The sequence below is a fragment of the Verticillium alfalfae genome, genomic scaffold (genome assembly GCF_000150825.1).
Source record: "Verticillium alfalfae VaMs.102 supercont1.1 genomic scaffold, whole genome shotgun sequence".
NCBI classification, from domain to species: domain Eukaryota; kingdom Fungi; phylum Ascomycota; class Sordariomycetes; order Glomerellales; family Plectosphaerellaceae; genus Verticillium; species Verticillium alfalfae.
In genome coordinates, this window is record NW_003315038.1 from 3,638,574 (window position 1) to 3,641,124 (window position 2,551).

At 59.2% G+C, this 2,551-nt stretch overlaps 1 protein-coding gene across 1 annotated transcript; it reads right to left on the reverse strand.

Moving 5' to 3' along the window:
• Positions 1–153: 153 nt before the first annotated feature.
• VDBG_01094 (predicted protein) lies at positions 154–1,270 on the reverse strand (the record flags this gene model as incomplete). Its single annotated transcript, XM_003009365.1, has 2 exons — positions 154–412; positions 552–1,270. 2 exons carry the CDS (start codon positions 1,268–1,270, stop codon positions 154–156), a joined length of 978 nt encoding a protein of 325 aa, XP_003009411.1.
• Positions 1,271–2,551: the final 1,281 nt, after the last annotated feature.

Sequence of the window (2,551 nt, forward strand, 5' to 3'; positions counted from 1 at the left end):
GCATCCCCCGACGGGTGTACCGGCTCGTCGCCTGTCGTAGCAGGGCAACCCCCACGTGTGCATCGCACGCATGCGACGTCGCCCAGCCTTCGTATTCGCGACACGTTTGACGGCTGCCACCGCGGCGACACAGCGAGCACGGCACCTTTCGGTTCACAATCTTGGTCGGCAGCACGAGGCTCCCATCGTCCCGCACGTTTTCCATCTCCCGGAGGCACAACGTGTACCCGTCCTCGGCGTCGAAGCACTCGACGACGGCATCCGGCACCTTGAATCTCTCTTTGCTCTGCTCGTCGACGCAGTTCTGGCACTTGAAGCCAATGTTGCGGTAGTCGGCCAGCCACGAGCAGTTGAGGCCCCGCGCCGCGCATCGCCCGCACCGCCGCCGCCACCAGGCCGGGCCAGGATTGCGCTCAAACTCGGCCTTCAGCGGTCGCCGCCACAGCGTCTTAACGTCCTCCGGCTCCCTTCTGTCCGGCATGAAGCGGCACTCGTGGCCGCGCACGGCGCACTCGGTGCAGCCGACTTCAACGCGCGGGTCGACATCGCACCACCGGTACGACCGTCCGCGACACCCCTCGCACCCCCAATGCACGACCTGCGCTATGTTGCTATATGGGGCGCGCGTCCACCGGCTGCGTTTGGGCATGTACACGGCCGTCTCGGCGACGACGCACTTGTGGTCCGGATCGCGGACGGCGCGCACGTCGGCGCACGCCGTGCACTCGATGCGCAGCCTGTGGTCGGCATCGCACGGCACCGCGGTGCCCGCCGCGGCGCACGACGCACAGGGATCCTTGAGGACTTCCATGCGGCCGCGCTTGATGGGTCGGCCCTGCTCGTCCGTGAGGCCGCCGAGCTTGCGCTTTCGGCCCGGTGGCTCGAGGTTGCCGAGCGCGTGCAGGGCGCGCGAGTCGCTGCACGTGTCGCCGGCGCCGTGGCACGATGCGCAGGGCCGGTACTGCGAGCAGCTCCGGCCGCGCGTGACGCAGGCGTCGCAAGGTGGGTAGGCGCGGGGTACTGTCCGCCCCGTCAGCTGGGCCTCGCCGGTGGTGGTGGTGATGTCCTGGCTGTCGACGGGTTGGCCACCGCTGCTGCTCTTTTTGCGGCGGCTCTCATCCTTTCTCTCGGGTCGGTGAATCTGGCGTCCGTCGTTGGGAATGGTTGTGGCCGTCTTGCCCAACTGGACTCTGTCGTTCTTGTCGTAGCTAGCGTAGGCGGATTCCAGATCGCGATCTGGAAGTATTCTTGCCAAAGACTTGTGGGCCATGGTGGGCTATTCAATCGGCCGAGTTCTGTAATGTTCCTATAAGGTGTCTGCGTCTACTGTCGGTAATGGTCACTTTCGTGAATTGATCAAGCGACAACAGTGGAACGACTCTTGTACTTCTGAGTTTTTGATTCCAACTGTGAGCCATAAGCAGACGATCAGACATGAGACGCTTTCACAGCGAGCAAGCTTCTATAAAGAAGTCTGTAGCATCTGCCACAGCTCCATTCCTCGGACTTGTCATCCAGACGCAGACACTGGGTACAACAAAGGATATGAAGCACCTCGTGGTTCGTGGCGCCTTCTCCGAGCGGCCAGCTCGACTGTCAATGTTGGGGCTTTGTTGTTGGTCTTTGTGATTGACTACCAACAGAGCATGATCCTGGATGAATCCGACGGATTCGGTCTAGGATCAACTCGAACATGTGTTGTCGTCTAATTTACTTTGTTGGCAGCCTCTCAGCAAGACAGAGAACGGGAAAAGCCCGAACGTGAGTGCTCAATGCCGAGTTGCTAGGACAGAAAATCCTCGCTTTCACCACACCTCCTCGAAGCCGCGTGTGATCATTGCGGGCATTATCATTGTCAATCATCTCCATTAAATCAGGGCACTAAGCCAGGGCTATCACCTGGCAAGGAAATTCAGTTCTATCCAAGCATAAAGGTTTTCCGTGGTCCAAAACAATCCTGAAACCTGGACCGAGCCCAAGGCAAGCTTTCCAAGCATTGGGGCGGGTCCGAAAGCCTCAAACAGCGCGCCGACAGATTCATCATGTTTCCGTTTCCAAAAGAGTGCATAAGGGGTATCATATTTCCCTTTCATTCATATATCCATGAACCCGCCGTGTCAAAAGAGTGTGTGAAATCACTGGTCGTGTCGCTGTCGAGGTCGTTATCAATAAGGAAGGGTCGTGAAGTATTACGTCGAAAATAAAGGGGTATTCAAAGTGAGAAGAAAAATATGCGATCCGATCAAACAAGCATCATCACCACAAAAGGCACAGCTGCCGCAAGGGCACCACTACCTAGGCGGTTCGCCGCGGCAGTGGGAACCGTAATCGGTTCGCCATCCGTGTTCGTCGGTACTGTTGCAACCCCTGAAGTTGTGCTGGGCACGCCAGACTCGTTTCCAGAGGCACCAGGAGCACCAGAAGCACCAGGGGCACCAGAGCTGGCCCAGCAGCACCTGACTCCGATGCACCAACTCCCGTGTCGGGCTGGCCGCTGGCAGAAGACGGTGAAACCGACGGCGAAGCCTCTTCAGTCTCCGACACGGCCGGA